The sequence below is a fragment of the Hypanus sabinus genome, chromosome 5, assembly GCF_030144855.1.
Source record: "Hypanus sabinus isolate sHypSab1 chromosome 5, sHypSab1.hap1, whole genome shotgun sequence".
Taxonomy (NCBI): Eukaryota; Metazoa; Chordata; class Chondrichthyes; order Myliobatiformes; family Dasyatidae; genus Hypanus; species Hypanus sabinus.
Genome location: NC_082710.1, coordinates 27484639 through 27506768, shown reverse-complemented (window position 1 = coordinate 27506768; position 22130 = coordinate 27484639). Strand labels below are relative to the sequence as shown.

Below are 22130 nucleotides of genomic sequence, written 5' to 3'. Positions count from 1 at the left end.
AGGCATGGTGCACTTAAACAGCTCTTTCTTAAGAGCAGGCTCTATCAGTAACCTGACTTCATGTGCCTTTTTTTACAGGGTAGTACACCTCTACAACCCACACCTCCAATCTCATCTCATTTATTGGAACACCTGATTCTGAATAGATTTTGTAGAAGGCATTACCCCGAAGGTTGACATATTTGTTGAACCTAGACTGTGATTGTTTAAATGGTGTACTCAGGATTGACAAGAAGTAGCTCAATTGCTTGTGTGCTATTAGTTTAGGCAGATGCGTTTGTCTATTATTGTGACTTAGATGAAGATCAGACCACATGTTGAGTTATTAATACAGAAAACCAGTTAACTGCAAAAGGATCACAAACATTTCTTGCAACTGCACTTTGCATCTCACTTTCTCCTCTACCATTATTTGGAAACACCCTCTTCGCGGAAGACTGTTGCAAACAATTCATCTCATAGCTTAACATTGCTTTCAACATCCACTTTAGTTCCTATTTCATTTTTATAATGTTCCATTCTCCGTGTACTATCATTTTACTTTTCCTACATTGAAATAACATTTGTATTCTTATTAGCGTTGCAAGTATTCTTTTACCTCACATGCTCTTTTCTTTCTTTTCAGGTTTTAATTCCCTTTTGATTTTATTGTTATCAGCTCGGGTCATGATGAAATTTAAATCCCAACATTTTCATAAGCAGCTCTTTTTTTTTTTACTTTTCTGCTGCTTCTCTTTTGCCATCTGGGGAGTTCTGAATTGTTTTTCTTTCTTTGCTTTTCATGTGCTTCCACTTTATTAGAACCACTGCTTCCTGAAAGATAGCACACTATTCTGTCCACTTCTGGTTCCAATTTCCCTGCATTTAGATCCACTTTCTTCATGTGGAAATTGGCTTCAGATTATATTTAATGATCTTTAATGAATTTGCTATAAACCAACACATAATATTTGACACTAGAAATTAGAGATTCATTAACAATTCAAGATAAAAGGGCAAAAAATTATTTTTGATGACTACTATTAAATATGCATAAATAGGTAGAATCATTTAACTGTTTCTTTTGTTACAGTCCAATTTTTATTTTTGTGTTTTTGACAATGGCAAGTAGCTATAGAGAAGGTTACAATGGAATGAGGATTTTGAGATATACAAGTATAGTCTTGTGAAAGCATCACAAGAATTAAAACAGGCCACTGAACAGGATTGGGAAACAAACGAAAATACTTCATGCTATTAGTCCTCTTTACACTATTAATCAACAGCAGAGTTTACAACAAGCCAATGCTTGCAGAATGTCAAGAGTAAGAGGCTGGATGCACCAGAATAATTATCTTATAATGGTGCAATTATGTGTTAGGATTTTTTTTTAGCAATACAGTGTGGAGTAGGCCCTTCCAGCCTTATGAGCCACGTCACCCCATCAACCCCCAACAAACCCGATTAACCCTAACCTAATCATGGGACAATTTACAATGATCAATTAACCTAGTTGGTACATCTTTGGATTGTGTGAGGAAACCAGAGGACCCAGCGAAAACCCATACATTCCACAGAAGAAAATACAAAGACTCCTTGCAGAATAGTGCTGAAATTGAACTCTGAACTCCAAAACACCCCAGGAGGTAATAGCAGCATGCTAACTGCTAAACTGCTGTGGTGCCCAAATTCACTGCAATATGAACTGCAAATGGTCAGAGACAGAGAATGGTAGAAGCAGGCACATGAATGAAAATTAACTTGAAATTTATTGTTATCAGGGGCAGCATGCAGATAGGACAAAGAGAACCAAAGAGAAGGCTCTTGAATTGCCACAAGATGACGTACTGTTAGAATGCTCTTGCTGTGATCAAATCAAGAAAGGGAGTGACTAAGGAAAATTGTTTAAAATCTTTTTTGGCAAGAAGTGGTAGAGACAACTAAATGGACGATCTTCCTATCTTGGCAATGCAATGAAAATCTCCTTGCAAAATGTTATATTTGAGGTTAAAAGCAAGGTTGGAATGGGATTGCAAAGGTAGTGGATTGAAGAATTGATACGAGACTCAATTTAATACAACAGCAAACCAAAAACAGGTTTGAGAGAATCCGATGACATTCACGATTACTTTTCTTGCAACCACAAGAATGATCCTCATTGCCAAATGTGTATATAAATTGCTTATTACAGTCATCATTGACATGATGACATAATGTAGGAAACAGTAAAACTAAGTCTGATTCCTTTGTAGGTGTCACGGTAGCATAACGGTTAGCGCAACACTCAATTCTGGCATCTTCTGTAAGGGGTTGTCTGTACGTCCTCCGCGTGGAATGCATGGATTTTACCCGGCTGCTCCCATTTTCTCCCACAGTCCAAATACATACTGAGTAGATTAATTGGTCATGATTAAGTCAGAGTTAAATCGAGGTTAGCTGGGGTTGCTGAAGGGCCTACTCTGTGCTGATTCTATAAATAAATAAATAAATTTTAAAAATTCCTTTCCTAGATACCATACCTTATTACCCTGATGATTGAATCGGATTCTTGTTATCCTTGAATTGCCAGAAGGTCGAAAGCACGCTAGTTGATGTGAGTGGCCCCATTCAAACATCCGAACACTACCATCTTGAGCACCAGTCAGATCTAGATAATTTGATAAGTTGGTACAATTTAATGATTTTCTTCTGATCTATTGCCTTATTACTATTCCAATAACAACTTCAAAATTTTGATTGAAATGGATGCACTTCATTAATATAACAATACAAATGGTGGGAAAGCAATAGTTCTGAAGAAACCAGATGTTAACTGTATGCAAGATGCATATTATATATTCCATAATGTCAGTGAGAAACGTAGTTAAGATGTTAAGATGCGGGTAATAAATAAAACTTGCCTGTTCTGAGGATACTCCTCATTACATCTGCTTTTTGCCATTGTTGATGCATAACCTTTTCCTATAAATTTAAAATTCGATGGGTAACCAGAACTTTATTTCCCTCAACAATAAACTCAACTATCAAAGGAATTAGTCTTCTACCTCAATACCTTCTTCTCGGCTACCTTATGGTTCAACAACATAAGCATGTTGGTTGAAACAATGCAAACACAAGTTATATTTATGAGAGAACTTCCTCCTCCAAGATCAACAATCACCAGTGCATTATGGAAACACACGCTGGAATAGAACAGTTTAGATTAGAAGATTTCTCACATCTCCTTTTGCTCCTATGACAATTATTTTTACATTTGGTTTATCTGATTGCCTTTTACCACCCTTATTTATCTATGATTTTGAACATCTTTATTAAGTCTCCCTTTCTCAGTACAAATGAGAACTATAGTTTCTCCAGTCTCTCAACATTAGAGAGAAAATAAACATCCTTGGAATCTTAACAAACTTTTCCCAAGACCCCCTATATCCTTCCTAGAACTGAACACAATCCTTTGTAGCAGGAGTTCTCAACTTGGGGTCCATGGACCACTTGCTTAATGATATTGGTCCATGGCATAACAAAAAAAGATTGTAAACCCGGCTATATAAGAACCTTTAGCAGGAAAATACTACAGTTAAATTTAATGATATAAATGCACTAACAGAAAGGAAACACAAGAATATAGCAATTTCTCCCTATCAGTTTGATTCTGAAAGAAAACAGAGCCAAAATTGGGTTATTCAGGGAAAGAAACCAGTTCATAATTTAATAGAACAATTTTCATTAATGTTTTTGAGCCTTATATCACTAGTCACCCAGATTCCCCAACTGACAAAAGATGTACCTTAATACAATCTTCTTATACCATCAGAATCAACAATTTATTCAAAACTGTCATCTCACTTACATAAAACCTACTTCTTAGACAAAGACTCTCATCAAAATATTTTATTCAATTGCAATTTATTGCAAAAAATGTTAAAGACAGTTTGGTAATTCTAAAATGACAATACACTAAAGATATACAGTCTTGACTATCACATACATACAGGATTATGTTCACAGCAAACTCACAGTAAGGTAGTGTTGGATGAGAAGCCATTCTCCTGGCGTTATTCATATTCCTCTTAATCATCTGTCAAAGTTAATACTGCATGTTATACTAGGAACATTTACAGTGTTTAATTCAAGGAAGTCAGAAACAACAGGCCAGAAATTCAACTTCAATGCAGTGACTTTGTTGTACTTTGCTCTTGATTTTTTAAAAATTTAGTACAATGAGCATATACTGCTATTCTGTGCACATAGCCCATAAATGGGGATGAATTTCTAACTGAGCATATTTTCAAAGTTCAAAGTAAATTGATTATCAAAGTACATATATGTCACCATAAATAACCCTCAGGTTCATTTTCTTGTGAGTATACTGTACTCAATAAATCCATAATAGAATAATAATCATAATACAATCAATGAAAAATCTCACCACCTTGGGTGTTCAACTAGTGTGCAAAAGACAATAAACTGTGCAAATACAGAAGACAAAATAATAAACAATAAATATCGAGATCATGAGATGAAGAGTCCTTGAATAGATAGTAGAAGCATTTCAGTGATAGAGCAAGTGAAGTTGAGTGAATTGTCCAATTGGAAAACCAAATGCTATGTGAAATATAAGATTTTATATATTTTCTTCAACATGTAGTAACACTTACTGCCACTTATTGTAATCTGTTTATCTGCTATTTGCTTCGGCGTTCAATTTTTATGGAAAATTCCCTCTATGACAGTTACTTACCCATTGCAGCTAACCATTCCCTTTAAGAAGAAGTGCATTATCTCGGGTTGCAGCCATTGGTACATATTATAAGAGTTATAATTCCTACTGAAATATGTGGAGCCAGAATGCAAACAAACATTATGCATCCTGACAGTTTACACACAATAATATTCTGTTGCTCACCACTTCAAAATGGTTCAAACATGAAAGAGGTCTGCCAGGATACATCAAAACATATCTAACCAAAGACTTAAATTTCAGATAAATATTGAGATAAAAACATGGGAGATTGCCAAGTGCCTATTGCATGATTCATGATAAATGCCATCAAAAAATAAACAATTAAAATCAAGTACTTACTGCATAATATCCTCAATTTTTCAGCTGCACTGCTTATTCTGAAGTAACAGATTTTCTGCATTTGGAAAGTAATTAATGATAATACAATCTTAAATATTACCTACTAAGGGCATGAAATTATTATTTTGCCATTGTTTTCAAGTGACTTAAAATAATGCAATGTGTGGACCAAGCAGCACTCCATCTGTATATCATAAAGTATTGAAACAAAAACAGCACTTTAAGTACTCAATTAAATTTTGTTAATCCTTTCTTAAGCCTCACAATTATTGTTCACTTTCTGTCATGCTGCCTGAATTGTTTGTTGCAGAAGTATAGCAAACCAATTCCACTGACTGGTTTTCAGGCTACCTTAAAGTTCACTAAGAGCCAGTGATGTTGCTAGGATGCTGAGTATCAAGAGTTAACACCAGCAAAGACAGGTGCGTAGAAATTAGAGCTCCTATTTTGGTGCATATTACACTAATCTTCACTGATATTCTGAAAGGAATTGGAAAACTGGGCAAAAATACAAATTTTACACTTCTGTGCAGCACATAGGTTTATGCACTAAAATGGGTCTGTACCTTTCAGAAGCTGTGATGTGGGTTCACATGCCATTGTTACACTGATTACTGACACACAACACAGCACTAAAATGACTATGTGGTAGCCAGGTACAGTGGCCATAAAAAGTATCAAGTGAAGGAAATATGAAAAGAGGATTACGGTGCCCTCCAGTGTATCTGGATACCTGGACACATGATGACCTCACCTGATCAACCAACCACCAGGCAGTGAGTGAACCTGATCCATTGCATGGTACTCTTGTCAATGAGCTGCCAGTGCAGACATCTTAATAACAGTTTCATTTCTGAAACCTGTATGACAAACAGGAGTGTAGGCTTCACTCCAAAACTCAATTTCTGCTGGCAGTGTTTTAGAAAAGCCTTGTGGACTATGATGTCATCAACTTCGTAACTGTTAAAGAAATTACATCCATACTACAAGGAACCATGCCCAAAACAGCTGAGTTAACTTCTTGATGATTGCAAATTGACCAAACATGATTAGCATGATGAATGAATATTAAGAAAATATGTTAAGGGTCCAGTTTCCAGGCAAGTATGCTTCATTCATATTAATGAATCAACTATAACAATTAAGCATTTTCATGGTCCCTTTTATTTACAGAATGTTATTTAAACAGTACAAATTCTCAACCTGCCATAGCTGAATTTGAACTTATCTTCTGGTCCAGATCTTGGCAATCAGTGTTCAGCAGTATAGTCAACTGATTAAAATTTTACATTTCATTTCATAGTCACTGCTCATCAGACAATCAATATCAATACAATCTCAAAGAACAAAAAATGCTATTCTTTAGAGTCTTAAAGTGACCTTTATTTAGACTAAACATAAGACATAGGAGCAGAATTAGGCCATCTGGCCCATCAAGTCTGCTCCGTCATTCAATCATGGCTGATCCTTTTTTTCTATCTCCTCCTCAGCCCCAGTTCCTGGCTTTCTCCTCATAACCTTTAATGTCATGTCCAATCAAGAACCTATCAATCTCTGCCTTCAATACACCCAACAACCTGGCCTCCACAGCTGCATTGTGGCAACAAATTCCACAAAATTACCACATTAACATTAACAACATAAATATTGTATGGTAAGAGTGATAGTAGTTTTGGGCTAAGGCAAAACTCTAATTGGTGAGAAGAATTCATGACTTTTAGTCATGCTTGGAGAAGCTGTCAACTTAACTCTTGTTGAAAAAAATTCTTTGGGCTTCCATAACATTTAGTTAACTGTCCTTCATATTCAAAGTTAAGCAACAGGATCTGCATCAGCTGGAAAAATGGGCTGAAAAATGGCAGATGGAACTTAATGCAGATAAATGTGAAGTTTTGCACATTGGTAGGACCAAACAGGGTAGGTCTTGCACAGTAAACAGTATAGGGTAATGAGGAGTGTAGCAGAACAAATGGATCTGGAAATACAGGTGGTGTAATTCATTGAAGGTAGTGTCATAGGTATTTAGGGTCATAAAGAAAGCTTTTGGCACGTTGGCCTTCATAAATCAATGTATCACGTACAGCAGATGGGATGTTATGTTGAAGTTGTATGTTAGGGAGGCCTGATTTGGAATATTCTGTGCAAATATAGTCATCTACATACAGGAAAGATGTAAACAAGGTTGAAAGAGTGTGTAGAAAATGTTGCCGGGTCTGGAGAGTTTAAAAGTAAAGTTTGAATATGTTAGGACTGTATTCTTTAGAACATAGAAGATAGAAAAGAGATTTGATAGAGGTATACAAAATTATGGAAGGGGAGGTACAGATAGAGTAAATGCAAGCAGGCTTTTTCCACTGAGGTTGGGAGGGACTACAACCAGAGGTCATAGCTTAAGGCTGAAAGGTGAGAAATTTAAGGGGAACATGAGTGGAAACTTCTGCACTTGGAAGGTTGGGAGAGCGTGGAATGAGCTCACATTCAGATTCAGATCCAGTTTATTGTCATTTAGAAACCACAAATGCAATGCAGTTAAAAAAATGAGACAATGCTCCCCCAGAATGATATCACAAAAGCATATGACAAAACAGACTACACCAGAAAATCCACATAATGTTTGGCAATCCCCAATCCAGAGTCCTGAGAGGCTGCTGCGTATTAATATTGCGCTACCGTCTAGCGCGTTCCCCGGAAAGGAGCTCCAAATCCACCAGGCAAACAAGACCAAAAACTAAAGCTACAAGAACTGCACAAAACCACATAGTTACAACATATAGTTACAACAGTGCAAACAATAGTATAACTGATATAAAAAAAACAGACTATGGGCATAGTAAAAAACAGTCCAAGATGTTAAAGGACATGCTTCAACATTTAAGTGAAGCTTGGAAAAATGCATGGATAGTAGGGATATTAAGGGCAGACCGATGGGACTAGACAGTTTAAATGGTTTCAGCATGGACTAGATGGGCTGAGGGGCCTGTTTCTGCATTTTGACTATGACTGGTCTGCCACCAAATTAAGTTTTGGTTGATCCCAATGTTGAGTAGAACTGATATGAGTGTACTAGAAACATGAGGAAATCTGCAGATGCTGGAAATCCAAGGCAAAACACACAAAATGCTTGAGCAGGTTGCAAAAAATTCCATTACCACTCAAGTTTATATTTCAACACTATCTAATCTCAGTGGTTTCAGCACAAAAAGAGTTAGAAAGGAGGAAACTTAGAATTGCTCCCTCTAAAAAGAAATAGCAATCTAATATCTGCAACATAAATATCTCTGGCTTACAGGAATTAAATTGTGGAACTAAAGCCACAAATTATTGAAACTCTTACCAAAATATCAGTGCATATCATCATTATATCTTTCTAAAGCAACAAAAGGAGCTTTGAAAGAATCTAGAACATATTGTAAACAATGCTAAAAATATTTAGGAGGTCAGGTAACACTTGGGAAAGAAAAAGGAAGACCCTTCAGAACTGGAATGGACAAAGAGAACATCCATGATAGGCTTAAACCAAAGTCAAATGGATTAATGAAACTACTATTCAGCCAGAACAATCATCAGCTCTGTTTGATCTATTTTTTGCTATCAGACATAGGGACATGGCAAGGTGGCGCATGAGAACCACAATGATGTGTTGCAGGCTGCTACAAAACTTGTAAATATACCTCTTCTGAATTACGCTCATTGCAATATGAAGCATGTAATTTCCTTTTAAGCAACATACTTTTGAACCATCTTAATGAACTAGTGATCTCATGACTTCAGGACTTTCTGATGGACCTGGTGCATTTAAGTCTCAAGCATGCAGGTATGCACCTTTAAGCAGATGAAAGTACATAGCTGGAAGAAAGGGAGGAAATAAGGAGTCCAAGCCAGATTGATACTCCTACGAATGAAAATTCCTCTAACCAGCATCTAGTTAGAAAAATGTACACTCGCTGGAGAACAAGATTGAGAACCTAAAGCCAAGATTGCTGTACCGGAGGGAAATGAGGAACTGCTGTGCCCTGTGTTTCATGAAGACGTGGCTCAATCTGGACACGCTGTACATGCTGGTAAAACCTGAAGACTTCTCAATACACTGGATGGACCACACTACTGATTCCGAGAAGGCAAAAGAATGGGGGTCTGTGTTTTATGATAAACTCTCTGTGGTGCTTGGACACAGCTGTCTTATCACACTTGTTCCCCCACCTGGAACATCTAATGATTAAGTGCCGACCATTCTACTTTTCAAAAGAGTTCTCCTCTGTGATCCAGACTGCAATTTACATATTGCCAAAAGCAGATGTTAATCAGGCACCTGAGATATTGAATGCAGTCATCACCAAACAAGAAATAGGCCACCCAGATGCATTTCAAGCCATAGTTAGGGACTTAAATTATGCTTGTTTGAAGACACCTGCCCAATTATCATCAGCAGATAAGCTGAAGCACTAAGGGTCCCATCATACTCAACCACCTAGACTGCATTTTGGGAAATCTTGACTATCCTTCTCCTCCCTGCCTACAGGCAGAGGCTAAAAGGCATTGTTCCAGAGATATGGACAACAAAGAGGTGGTTGTGGGAAACATAGGAGTGGCTATGGGATTACTTTGAGTAGTTGAACTGGACCATGTTCAAGGACTCAGGATCTGAATGCATACACCAGAGTTGCCACGGAATTTATAAAAACAAGTCATAGATGAGTTTGTCCCCACAAAATCACCAACCTGGATAAACCATGAGATCCGCAGTCTGCTGAAGGGTAGATCACTAGCAGTCAGGTCTTGCAACTGAGTAAGGTAGATAAAAGAGGTCCAGGTATGATCTTCGGAAAGCCATCTCATATGGGAAGTGGCAATTCTAAACAAAACTTGAATCACTGAAAGCTACTAGAGAGGTGTGGTAGGGCTTGAATGATATTACTTCTTACAAAGTGAAACCAAGTGACATGGGTGACAAGACCACTCTCAGATGAGCTCAGTGCCTCCTATACACACTTTGACTGTCAAAACATGGAGGAACCTTCACAAACCCCCACAGACTCAATGACCCTCAGAAGCTGACAAGAGGCTTCAGAGGAATGAACCCACAAAAAGCATCTGGCCCAGATAGGGTACTTGGTCAAGTACTAAAGACCTGTACTGATCAACTGGCTGGAGTGTTCACTGATAGCTTTAACCTCTCACTTTAGCAGTCTGAGGTATCCACATGCTTCAATCATAAAGGTGCCTAAGAAGAATGTGGTAACCTGCCTCAATGACTATCATCCAGTAGCACTTACATCTATTATGATGATGTGCTTTGAGAGGGTGATGACAAAACATCAACTATTGCCTGAAAAGCAACTAGGATCTGCTCCAATTTGCCTACAGGTCTACAGCAGATGTTATTTCATTAGCTCTTTGTTCAACCCTGGAACATCTAGACAACAAAAATGTATACACCTGGATGCCCTTTACAGCTCAGCATTCAATGCTATCATCCTCTCAAAGCTGATGTTCAAGACCTTGGCCTCAATACCTCCTTGAGTAATTGGATCCTTGATTTTCTCACTTGCAGATCCCAGTAAGCACCAATGCCCTTGAACGGAAAATCTTATAAAAAGTAGTGGCTATGGCACGATCCATCGCAGGTAAAGCCCTGCCTACCATTGAGTACATCCACAAGGAGTGCTGATGCAGGAAAGCAGCATCCATTATCAAGGATCCCCACCACCCAGGCTGTGCTCTCTTCTTGTTACTCCCATCAGTAAGAGGGTACAGGAGCCTCAGTACCCACACTACCAAATTCAGGAAGTTGTTACCCCCTCAACCATCAGGCTCTTGAACCAGAGGGGATAACATCATTCAACTTCACTCACCCCATCTGTTCCCACAACCTATGGACTTACTTTCAAGAACTTAGTCTCATTTTCTGGATATTACTGTTGATTTATTTATTTCCCCCTCCCCCTTTTTATTTGCAGTTTGTCTCTTGCAAGTTGGTTGTTTGTCCATCCTGTTGGGTGTGGTCTTCCATGGATACTATTGTGTTTCGTTGATTTACTGTGTACATCCACAAGAATACAAATCTCAGGGTTATATATGGTGACATACATGTACTTTGACAATAAATTTACTTGAACTTTAAGAATATTTCAAAAACGTGGAGAGTTGAGGTTCTAAGCCATCAAAAAGAAAGGAGGAAATTGCTTAAACTGTTTGCTCAAATGTGACTTGCATTAGAAAGTCACATTATCAACATTTATTGGTCAGCTCCTTGTGAGAGTCAAATAGCAAGGATGGAAAATCTGCTACATATTCAGTCATCACCACTGAAAAATATTTACAGTTGATTTGTCTATAGTTCTAAATTGCCAAGTGCATTAATACAATCAGGAAATGAGGTAACATTCCATAACAATTTACAAATCATTGATCTATGTTCAAATAAAATTATGAGTTACTATAAACATTGAATGGTAATGACAATTTTGTTACCTTTATTTAGTAATTTCCCAAAGAAAATCATCTATTTTAAACCTCTTGATCAGTTGAGATTCCCAGTGACAATTAATTGTCTTGTACAAGTCCTCCTCAGTTTACAAATGCCCAACTTATGGAGACACTATATAAATGCATGAGAATTTATAGACAGGCGATAAGGTCAGCTGCTGTGGGGCTGCAAGCATCTTCTACTGGGTGGAAACAGCATTTTCCTGCAAACCTTTCCTCCCCATCCCACGCCGTACAAAGGTGGGTCAAGCCAAGCAGAGTTAGAAGCATTGAGCAGCTTCACTCGCTTTTTCACTGAATCAGTAAAACTGACAACAGGCACTGCTGTCCCTGTGCGTGCTCACTCTCGTGGCAGGTCTGCGATGATTTTTACCACATCTTGCTTTTGTTCCATTATTGTTCACTTATGAGTAGTTTACAAATAGTTCCCAGGAATGAAACCCTGTTGTAACTTCAGGACTGCCTGTACCATATAAATTGCCAGATGTGGAAGGCAATTCTTTATCAATAAATTGTGGTGATGGAATTTCAAAGAGGCGTAATCTTATACCACTGCTTCTTTTATATTTAGTGCACCAAAGCTGAGAAGAGTATGTTTTCTAAATGGTGTAACTTAACCAAAACAGATAAGCAAATGATAAATGCAATATTGTAGCGGTGTGCTACACGCAGCGCTAAAATTACGATACGGAGTCGGTAACTGCGGTCGAAGGAAAAAAACTTTATTCGAAATCCTCAGCCTTACTTTTAAGCCTCCCTCAACCTGCCCCCCGTGGCGCAGAGGCTCCAAAGCTCTGTGCTCGCAAACCCCCCTAGGCTATCTAATTGTGAGCCGGTTCGGATGTGCCAGGAAATGGGTCGCCACATACCCCCCCCCCCCAGAACCGGCGATACACCCCCCAATGTCCACAGTCTGGGCCAGAACCTGCTTGGGAGGTCGGCCTCTGCGCCGAGGTGCCGGAAACTCGGCCGGTTGCGCCAGGTCCACATGGGCCGGTTTGAGGCGGTCCACCGTGAAAACCTCCTCTTTCCCCCCAACGTCCAGCACGAACATGGACCCGTTGTTCCGGAGCACCATAAACGGCCCCTTGTATGGCCGCTGCAGCGGTGGCCGATGCCCGCCCCTTCGTACAAACACAAACTTACAGTTCTGTAGGTCTTTGGGTACGCAGGTCGGGTGCCGCCCGTGCTGTGAAGTGGGTATGGGGGCCAGGTTACCGAGCTTCTCGCGTAGTCTGCCCAGGACTGCTGCGGGATCTTCCTCTTGCCCCCGTGGGGCTGGTAGGAACTCCCCGGGGACGACCAGGGGCGCGCCGTATACCAACTCGGCCGACGAGGCGTGCAGGTCGTCCTTGGGCGCTGTGCAGATGCCGAGTAGGACCCAGGGAAGCTCGTCCGCCCAGTTGGCTCCTCGCAGGCGGGCCATGAGGGCCGACTTCAGGTGACGGTGGAAACGCTCCACTAGCCCGTTCGACTGTGGGTGGAGTCCCCAAAAGGCTGGCCATAGCCGACCACAGGCTGGAGGTGAACTGGGCGCCTCTGTCGGAGGTAATGTGGGCCGGTACACCAAAGCGAGATATCCAGGTGGCGATCAGGGCTCGGGCACAAGATTCGGAGGTGGTGTCGGTGAGTGGGACCGCCTCTGGCCATCTTGTGAACCGGTCCACGATAGTCAGGAGGTGCTGTGCTCCACGCGACACTGGCAGGGGGCCCACGATATCCACATGAATGTGGTGGAAACGCCGGTGGGTGGGATGGAACTGCTGCGGTGGGGCTTTGGTGTGCCGCTGCACCTTGGCCGTCTGGCAGTGCATGCACGTTTTGGCCCATTCACTGACCTGTTTGCGGAGTCCGTGCCAAACGAACCTGCTGGAAAGTCGTCCGGATGGAGGGATGCGCCAAGTTATGAATGGAGTCGAAAACATGGCGCCGCCAGGCTGTTGGGAAGACAGGACGGGGCTGGCCGGTGGCGACGTCACAGAGTAGGGTCCTCTCACTCGGGCCCACAGGGAGGTCCTGGAGTTGCTAACCGGAGACTGTGGTTCTGTAACTCGGAATCTCCTCATCCGCCTGCTGCGCCTCTGCCAGTGCCTCAAAGTCTACCCCTTGGGAAAGGGCATGAACGGTAGGGCGAGAGAGCGCATCCGCCACGACATTGTCCTTACCCAAGACGTGCCGACATCCGTCGTGTATTCAGAGATGTAGGACAGGGGGCGTTGCTGGCGGGACGACCGGGGTCAGACGCTTTCGTAAACGCAAAGGTAAGCGGTTTGTGGTCCGTGAACGCAGTGAAGGGCCGACCTTCTAGGAAGTACCTGAAATGCCGGATTGCCAGGTATAGTAACAAAAGTTCCCGGTCAAAAGCACTGTACTTGAGCTCGGGTGGCCGCAGGTGTTTGCTGAAAAACGCCAGGGGTTGCCAGCGACCTGCGATGAGTTGCTCCAGCACCCCACCGACCGCCGTGTTAGATGCGTCCACTGTGAGGGCGGTAGGGGCGTCCATTCTGGGATGTACTAGCATTGCGGCGTTCGTCAAAGCTTTCTTCGTTTGAACGAAAGCGGCGGCGGACTCCTCGTCCCAGGTAATGTCCTTGCTCGGACCCGACATCAGGGCGAACAGGGGACGCATGATCCGGGCAGCTGAAGGGAGGAAGCGGCGGTAGAAATTGACCATACCTACGAATTCCTGAAGGCCTTTGATCGTGGTGGGTCGGGGAAAGTGGCGGACCGCATCTACCTTAGCGGGCAGAGGGGTTGCCCCGTCTTTAGTAATCCTGTGGCCCAGGAAGTCAATGGTATCTAGTCCGAACTGGCATTTGGCGGGGTTGATTGTAAGACCGTACTCACTCAGTCGGGCGCAGAGTTGACGGAGGTGGGACAGATGCTCCTGACGACTGCTGCTGGCTATGAGGATGTCATCCAAATAGATGAACGCGAAGTCCAGGTCCCGTCCCACCGCGTCCATTAACCGCTGGAACGTCTGTGCGGCATTCTTCAGGCCGAGCGGCATGTGGAGGAACTCGAAAAGGCCAAACGCTGTGATGAGAGCCGTTTTGGGGACGTCGTCAGGATGCATCGGGATTTGATGGTACCCTCGGACGAGGTCTACCTTGGAGAAGATCCGTGCGCCGTGTAGGTTTGCTGCAAAGTCCTGAATGTGCGGCACAGGGTAGCGGTCCGGTGTGGTAGCCTCGTTCAGCCTGCGGTAGTCGCCGCACTGTCTCCAGCCTCCCGTCGCTTTGGGCACCATGTGCAGGGGGGGGGCCCATGGGCTGTCGGACCACCGGATGATCCCCAATTCCTCCATCCTCTGGAACTCCTCCTTCGCCAGTCGGAGCTTGTCCGGGGGAAGCCGCCGAGCGCGGGCGTGGAGGGGTGGTCCCTGGGTCGGGATGTGGTGCTGTACGTCGTGTCGGGGCATGGCCGCTGTGAACTGCGGTGCCAGAACCGATGGGAAATCCGCCAGGACCCTGGTGAAGTCGTTGTCGGACAGCGTGATGGAGCCGAGGTGAGGGGCTGGCAACTGGGCTGCACCCAGGGAGAACGTCTGAAAGGTCTCGGCATGTACCAGTCTCTTCCTGGGCAGGTCAACCAGTAGGCTGTGAGCTCGCAAAAAATCCACACCCAGAAGCGGTTGGGCTACGGCGGCCAGTGTGAAGTCCCACGTGAACTGGCTGGAGCCGAACTGTAGCTACACCTGACGGGTGCCATAGGTCCTTACTGTGCTGCCATTCACGGCCCTCGGGGGGGACCCAGTGCCCTGCTGCGGGTGTCGTAACTCGTCGGAGGTAAAACGCTGATCTCAGCCCCAGTATCGACCAAAAACCGGCGTCCTGACCTTCTATCCCACACATACAGGAGGCTATCCCGATGGCCAGCCGCCGTAGCCATCAGCGGCGGCTGGCCCTGGTGTTTCCCGGGAACTTGCAGGGCGGGCGACAACGGCGGGCTTCTGCGCCCCACCGCTGGTGGTAGAAGTACCAGTGTTCATTGGGCCGGGGGTTGGCGGGCTCTGCAGCCAGGCCTGGACTGGTTGGCGGGCTCTGCAGCCAGGCCTGGACTGGTTTGCTGCCGGGAGCGGGGCTGGGAGATCTGTGCAATGGACGCCCCGCTCACCTTTTTGGCGTTCCACAGCAAGTCCGCCCGGGCTGCCACCTTCCGGGGGGTCACTGAAATCCGCGTCGGACAGCAGCAGGCGTATGTCCTCGGGCAGCTGCTCCAGGAATGCCTGCTCAAACATGAGGCAGGGTGTGTCCCCGTCGGCGAGAGACAACATCTCATTCATTAAAGCCGATGGAGGTCTGTCGCCCAAGCCATTCAGGTGCAGTAAACGGGCAGCCCGCTCGCGCCGTGAGAGTCCGAAAGTCCTGAGGAGCAGGGCTTTGAATTCCGTGTACTTGCCGTCTGCCGGGGGCGACTGTACGAACTCCGCGACCTGGGCCGCTGTGTCCTGGTCGAGGGAGCTCACCGCGTAGTAGTAGCGGGTGTCTTCTGAGGTGATCCGGCGAACGTGGAATTGGGCTTCGGCTTGCTGGAAACATAGGTTCGGTCGCTGTGTCCAGAAACCCATCAGTTTCAACGAAACCGCATGATCAGAGGCGGCGCCGGTCATTTCTGGTCCAAAAATCGTTTGGACCGTCAGGGTCACCAATTGTAGCGGTGTGCTACACGCAGCGCTAAAATTACGACACGGAGTCGGTAACTGCAGTCGAAGGAAAAAAACTTTATTCGAAATCCTCAGCCTTACTTTTAAGCCTCCCTCAACCTGCCCCCCGTGGCGCAGAGGCTCCAAAGCTCTGTGCTCGCAAACCCCCGTAGGCTATCTAATTGTGAGCCGGTTCGGATGTGCCAGGAAATGGGTCGCCACAATATGATATAATTATAAAAAAGTGCAATTTCATTTTTGTACAACACAACAAAGCCACAGAAGTAGAATCATATTGCTGGTTTTCTTTACCTCTTAAACTAAAAGTTACATATGGAAGTTAAATGAAATCCTAGAGTGGAGACAATTAGCATTGTTAGCATTGGAACTTAGGAGACAATGGCGCCTAACAGCAACATCTTTGCTTGCATCTTTGGAAACAGCTCTATTTCTATCTTTAATATCTCTATTTTTCCCTTTCAGAGCTTTTTTTTGAAGACCCTGACCTGGAGGTACGCGCTGACTTCGGTTCTTTGCGGGAATGAGTCCCACTCTCGGGGTCTCACGACTGGCTGCTATTTGATATACCAAGGATGCAGCCTAAAAGATTAGCTTGCCCTTGGGATCTCGTGGCTCTGGAGAAGGACGGACTCGAGGTTGGTGCCTCTGCAGGAAATCGATATGTCGTGGGAGACGGAAGATCTTTCGCTGTGTGCCCAGAGACCTGTTCATTGAGCTCAGAAAAAGCAATGCAACAGACTTTTAAAGTTGTAAATCAGCGAGTTGTTTGTTACATCTCCCCTCTTGCTGTTATACAGAGACATCTCTTTTTCCCTTATTAGGGAGAGAGAGAGAGCCTGTGGTGTGCTGAATTACCGTTTGATCGAGTAGTCTTTGGGGAACTGCAAGTTGTGTCTTTATTGATGCTGTGCTGCACGCTTGAGTGCTTGGTGGGGGGCGTTGATGCTTTTTTTGCCAGTGGGAGGTGGGGGAGTTGTTGTTTTGCTGCTGCTTATGCTTGGGAGGGAGGAGCTGGTGGGGGGGGGGGGCTTTCTAACATTTAACTGTCATTCTTTGCAGCACTCCTCTGTTTTTGTGGATGGCTGCAAAGAAAAAGAATTTCAGGACAAATACTGTACACATTTCTCTGATATTAAATGTACCTTTGAAACTTTGCTCTATTATTCAATCAATCATTTGGTATGTATTTTCAAAAACAGTCTCTGTAAAATTGATGATTCCATAGATCAAATTAAATCTAAACTCACCACAGATGCTCCTCTGCCCGTCTGCGTGCTGCCTAACCAGGGCACATTTATAGGGGTGCCAGGAACGCTGGGAGTATATGGTGTGCTACACTGTAAATCACTGAAATCCTCTCTTGCATGAACTACCAAGAATTCATCTGATCTATATACAAATAAATAAGAGTATTAAATCAGAGATAAAATGTTTCACAATAGGAGCCAAGCATTTAATCAACAGATAGGATTCAGAATGTACTTATGCTATAACAGCCAGTGCTGTGTTGGTCCTATGGTATTGATTATGACAAAGAACTCAAAAACAATGTATTAGACTATTAACTTCCTCATGGCTTTCGTAATATTCTAAAATATTTCCATCAATTTACCAGATAAGCCATGATACAAATTTAAGTTTCTCACTTCCCTATCTACTTTTTATGTTCTAAACAGGACTTTTATTCTTGAAATAGCACTTCTCTCCTATTGAGTAATGATTTCTTGTACATCCTTCATCAAACATTAACTGCAAAGTACCTCAAAAGACATCCATCCATTTATAATATTTCCCATGATCGCTAATTGCACATCTTGAAAACTCACAACTGTATAGCAGATTGCAGGTTTTGCAATCTGCCCCTACAACCATCCAAGTTCCTGATTCATATAACCTAATTTATATTGTAACCCAATCACTCTCAAAGGCTAATACATCACTCCACAGATGAATGCAGTTTTCTAGATCTTATCTAAGGCTCCTTACATCTGCTGCATAACTTCCTCTCTATTGTATTACAGCCACCTCCTAATAAAGGCCATTATTCCTAACAATAGCTTGATATGCATGCTTATTAAGTAACTAATGTACATAGTTGGACTCCCAAATTTCTGCCTTCACAGTACCTCGTTGACTGTAACCTTAAAAAAATTTGGAGACCAGTGCCCGAGTTACCCACTTTGAATTCCAGATAAAAAATATTCACAAATTTATGGTAACTATTTATGTCCAATCGTACATTATTCCATTAGTACAATTAATATCACTCTTAATTTCAGACTACTTGCTACTTTAGACATCTCATAGTCATCTTGGATTTATATCGATCCATTTAGTATCTCAGGATCTAATATATACTTATTTATATGGTGAAAGGGAAAGCACAGAAGGGTTTTTTTTGCACACTTTACACCATTGAGAAAATCTGACCTTCATTTGCTCCTCTACATCCAATGCATATCAAACAATTTCCAATCTGATTTGAAAAGTTAATAATCCCATGTGGAAAACCTTAACTTCTATATGTATTCTTTAATGTGCCTGATTAAGGGCATCCTGAAATATTGAAGTAAATTTGTCATACATGATTTACCATTATCAAGTCCATATCTGCCCTCATCTTTCACACACAACTTTTGTATTTGAACATTATTAGAGAAGATGTATATGAGCCCCCCCCCCCACAGAAAATAAAATTAACTATTATAAACAATCACACTTTTCTCTTTCCTATTCATACCCTTTTGATTCCAGTTCAAACTCATCCTCAATCCAAGCGTAAATCTGGGTAGCCAGAATTGCAGAAACATCCAGCTCTTGGATATCGTGGCTGGTGGCTATGGCAACACAATTCCGATTAGCCTGATAATTAACAGAAAAAAAGTCTTTCAAGTTTTCACACCATTAATAGAAATGACAAATAGATTTTAACATCATGTAAAATGTCAATTAAATTAACTGCATAGGTGGTTAATGCCTTGCCAAAAATTCTGGTTATATTTCAGTTGGAAAGCACACAATTTACACTGATATTTAAGAGATAGGTTTTTTTGTGGACTATACATGTCTGCTTACCTTATTAATTGCAAAGGCTGTAATGATGTCAGATTCTTTGTGAATGATTCTTGCTCGACCACCAGGATAAGCAGCATCTGTTTCCACCTTTACAAAGTAGGACAGTAAAACATCATATACCAAAGTAGTAAACTTGTTTCCCATAGTAGAATAGTGTAATTAAACAGTAGAATAGCACAACAAAAATAAATTCAGCCAATACCCTTCTCAGCAATTAAGCTTCAGCAATTTTGTCTACACAAAATTGAAAAGATTTTTCATCTTGGATGGAAACACAAAACGACTAATTTTCTATTTTAGATTTCAGCATTGCGCAACATTAAAGTTACTGTGAGAGGCAAAAACATTGCAAAGTTACTGACATCAAGAAGTATTATTGCAAAACAAAACTGTTCTACTGAAGACCAACAGTAATAGTAAGCTAAAGTAACATAACTGAGAAACTAATAATTCATCAAGCAGCAGACACAACAGGTGGTTTAGTGGGTCACACCCTCTCCTCAATATAAACATGGATTAAACTAATTTGACACCTACCAATATCTTTGTTAGCTGAATAACAGAATTATTCATTGAACAAATGCAGATAAGGAAAGAAGACAACACAGAGTGGTTTCACATTTAATCAAAGGAGAAGTTGTCATAAATACAAAAAAGAGTTTTGATGGACTTAAGTTCTACAGACAACAATGGGGTTGGGGGAAGGAAGGATTCACACTAAGGCAGAATAAGAATTACAGCTACAGAGGTGAAAGCAGCTCAGAGGCACCGTGCCCACGTATGATAATACTGTGGACTGTTACTGAGAAGTATAACTGCTCATCCAGGGACACGTTTAAAACCCACTTCTGGGGTATTCTAGAAAGATGGCAGAGCACTCAGATGCAGTGGGCGCTCCTCGTTCAATCAAAAATGTACTTGTTCATCCTCTGTGTCTCTTTTATGATTGCAAGTCACTGCTGAATACTAAGAACATCAAGTACTGCAGGCCTATCCCATCAGTGAGTTGCTTGGTATCAATGGAGCTGGAGTTGTTGCATACCATTGACATGTTGTTGCCTGGACTTGTGTGGTTTCCTGGAAAAAAGGCTCCAGTGATTATTTTGGACATTTTTATTGTGAACGTAAGACCCTGCTGGAAATTGTAGTATACACAAACCCAGTTCACTGGCGAGGCCGATGGCAGGGGAGCAGCACTACTTCAATTGTTGTGTGGACAAGGCCCTCATGCCTCAGAGTTGCCTGCTAAAGCTGCCAGTGAAGGAGATGCCGGAGCTGGCTGTGTCCCATTGGATATTGTGCTAGGTTGGAGGCCTGCCCCTCCTGTCAGTACTACACTCCAGCGTTTGCTTGGTACTGCAGCAAACTGAGCCATGACAATTTAGGGACTCGGGATATACTACCTGTGCAGTGTGCTGTTGGTAAGGTGTCTTGTATCTTGGCCCCAGAGGAACACTGTTTCGTTTGGCTATATTCATGTGATAATTAAACTTGAAACTTGAGGTTTAACTTGAAATTTCCAGATAAGTCTTGATAACACTCTATACAGCAGGCTTATCAGCAATGCTGACACACATGGCATAAAAAGAGATTTAATATTATGGATATTATGTAGTATACTACTATCAAGATGAATGGTTATTTGTCTGACTGGAAGATGTTTGTTAGGGCTTTATTGGTGACATTTATTTGGGGACGAAAGGCAATTTCTAAATTTGCAAATTACACAAAACTGAGCAATACTGCAACTGTTGTGAGGGAGTGGAAAAACTGCAGCAGGAATTAAACAGGTCAGTAGCATGGACAAACTCATAGTTGATGAATGTTATTATGGAGGAAAATAAGGTTATGTATTTTCATAGGAAAAAATAGAAGCAGGAATAAAGAGGCTTATGGATACGGGATCTCAAATCAATAAAATTCATAACGTAGGTTGAGAAAATGGATAATGATGCATTGAGGGCTGTATCAAAGGAGTCAGAGCATTAAAGCAGGGGATGTCATGCAGAATCTTAATAAAATACTGGTGCATCCTCAATTAAAGCATTGTGTTCAGTTTTGGTCACCTTTTTATAGGAATGATGTGAAGGCATCAGAGAGGATCAGAGAAAATTTATGAGAATGATTCCTAGGATGAGGGAGTTACAGTTACAACTACATATAAACTCTAACTATTACCTGTGGACAACAAAGCTGAGGTGAGATTAACTAAGTATATAAAATGAGGGGTCTGGACAAAGTGTATAGTGGAAGGTTTCTCCATGTGGTGGAGGATCAAAGACCAGAAGTCACAGATATAAACAAATGGGGAAGAGCAGTCAAAGTGACTCAAAGCAACTTGTTTGACTTTTGGATTTCATAGTTGAAATCTGGAAAGTACAGCCTGCAGAAATGGTGCAGGCAGACTTGATGGTCACTTTCAAGAAGGACTTGGATAAAAAACATAAGGAAAGGTTTGCAACACTGCCTAAAAGTAAGTCTGGTGGGTAGAACTAGAGAGCTGTTCTGTAGATAACGTGAAGGGCTGAATGGCCTTCTGCAGTGTAACCATTTTACCGTTCTTTAAGAACTCAAAAGACAAGTAGATCATTTAGTCCCTTGAACCTGTTCCATATTCAATAGGATCATGACTGATATTTTGCTTCTGTACTCCTTCCCTACACTAATCCCTTGCTCCTCGGTTCCGTTAGTACATAAAAATCTATCAATTCTGCTTTCAATATACACTGTAACTGAATCTCTAAAAACTTGCTTATGTAGACAATTCAGAATATTTCACTTCCTTGTGGAAGAAGAACTATCTTCTCTTCTCCATTCTAAGTTCTCCACTCTTTGTTTGGATAC

At 42.1% G+C, this 22130-nt stretch overlaps 1 protein-coding gene across 2 annotated transcripts in view; it reads right to left on the bottom strand.

Moving 5' to 3' along the window:
- The window catches only part of dmxl1 (Dmx-like 1), a 228373-nt gene that overhangs the window by 24490 nt on the left and 181753 nt on the right, over positions 1-22130 (bottom strand). For both annotated transcript variants that reach the window (XM_059969631.1, XM_059969630.1), the window contains 5 exons: positions 19287-19373; positions 18952-19073; positions 17459-17600; positions 3994-4054; positions 2499-2626 (listed from right to left, as the gene is read on the bottom strand). In XM_059969631.1, coding sequence (XP_059825614.1) covers positions 2499-2626; positions 3994-4054; positions 17459-17600; positions 18952-19073; positions 19287-19373 — 540 coding nt within the window. The remainder of the gene's footprint in view (positions 1-2498; positions 2627-3993; positions 4055-17458; positions 17601-18951; positions 19074-19286; positions 19374-22130) is intronic.